Source organism: Rhagoletis pomonella, unplaced genomic scaffold (genome assembly GCF_013731165.1).
Source record: "Rhagoletis pomonella isolate Grant_MI unplaced genomic scaffold, Rhpom_1.0 Rhpom_scaffold_00010, whole genome shotgun sequence".
Lineage (NCBI taxonomy): Eukaryota > Metazoa > Arthropoda > Insecta > Diptera > Tephritidae > Rhagoletis > Rhagoletis pomonella.
The window spans coordinates 19,074,960-19,076,621 of NW_023458564.1; the positions used below are offsets into that span (position 1 = coordinate 19,074,960).

The 1,662-nt window shown below is 37.6% G+C and overlaps 1 protein-coding gene across 2 annotated transcripts in view; it reads left to right on the plus strand.

Annotated features, from left to right (window-relative positions):
* Positions 1-629, plus strand: part of LOC118746120 (28S ribosomal protein S35, mitochondrial) — a 25,774-nt gene extending 25,145 nt beyond the window's left edge. For both annotated transcript variants that reach the window (XM_036479904.1, XM_036479903.1), the window contains one exon: positions 38-629. In XM_036479904.1, coding sequence (XP_036335797.1) covers positions 38-585 — 548 coding nt within the window. In that variant the 3' untranslated portion in view covers positions 586-629. The remainder of the gene's footprint in view (positions 1-37) is intronic.
* Positions 630-1,662: the final 1,033 nt, after the last annotated feature.

Genomic DNA, 1,662 nt, shown 5'->3' on the forward strand with positions numbered 1-1,662 from the left:
GAAGCTTTGAAACAATTTTGCACGCCATGGCCTAAAGGTTTAGAATCTGAGGAAAAGTGCAGGAAATATTTTCCTATTGAAATCAAGAGCACTGATTACTGTCACGCTCTACCTACTATACGAAATTCTGAAGCTAGACGAATAACACTGAACATCAAATTGTCTGATTTGAAATTTGATGTACATGCAAAGGACAAGTTTTTACGATTAGTAGGTGATCGATACAATTCCGACACAGATATATTCACTATTGTTGCCGATCGTTGCCCTTTAAGAAAACAAAACTATGACTATGCCATGTATTTGTTGACCGCATGCTATCATGAATCATTTGTTACTGAACCTTGGGAAGCTAGCAAATCAGAAGCTGATATGGAATATTACAGTTTTGACCGGAATAAATCAAAGCAATCTGCTGAAGCTATAATTAATTGGGGAAAACCCTTGGATGATAAAAAGGAACTAACGGCCAACAAAGGCTTTGCCCAAAGCGTAGAAAATTTAATAAACGAAGGTGAAAATGAATATAATTTAGCAAGGTATAAAGAGGAGGTATTAAAGTTGTTAGAACTAGGTACAAGATAAATATAAAAATGCAATTTTTTAAGCTAATAAATGTAAATGATTGTGCTGAAAACAATTAAAAGAAGCACATGTTATCAAATATGATGTTGTTGTACCGGCTACAACAACCCCGCCCAGATCGGTTGGTATCTCAGTCGTTGTCGTCGAGTTCCACTAACGGCAGCCCCAAGAAGCGTGCAGCCTCTATGGGGTCGGTCCACAGGGACACCGCCGTTAGGGTTGTAGGGTTTTCCGGGCATGCGAAGAGATGCTTAGAGTCGTGAGGGGTCTCTCCGCATGGCGGACATTCATTCGGCATATCCGCATTTAGCCTACTCAGGTAAGAGTTCAGCCTGCTGCAGTAGCCAGAGCGAAGTTGGGCTATTGTTCTTGTCTCCCGAGGCAGATGGAGCTCCGTCGCGTCAATGTCCGGTGTTTGTGTGCCTAGAACGGCATTCACAGGTCTAGAGTCTACATTAGACTGCATCACCAAAAAAAAAATTGCGGTTTTTCCACCGGGATTACAAAATTTATTATATTTTAATACGTCCACCCAAATATTTCGGAAAAATATAAGATTTAAAAATATAAGATTCAAATCGATACCTCCAAAAATTGAGTTTTTTGTGAATAAAAATAGTTTCTTAAATAACTTTTTGAAAAAGTCCCCTCAGATGACAAATTAGATTAAGCTTAAAAAATCTGCATAAAAATATTTGAAAATCTTTTCAACGGAATCGTAACAATGAGATTTTTGACGCTGTTTTTTTATTTTATTCAAAGAGTGGTGTACGAAAAACTTGAATAACTGGGCCAAAAATGTTCTGATTTAGACTTATGGGATCTCAGTAGAAAGGTATTTTCACACTGTTTTCATTACTGGCGAAAAAAAGCGTAATTTGTGTCCCATCTTGTTTTTTCGAATACCAATACATATTAGTTCAACTTTGAGTGACGTTCGTTCATCCTACCTTTGTCTTCCTCCATCCTTTGAATGAGTTTATTAGCAAAGAAATAAAAAGGGTGAGAAAATACCTTTCCAATGACACCTCTTAGGTCTAAATCGGAAGAGTTTAGGCTCAGTTATTCAAGTTCTTC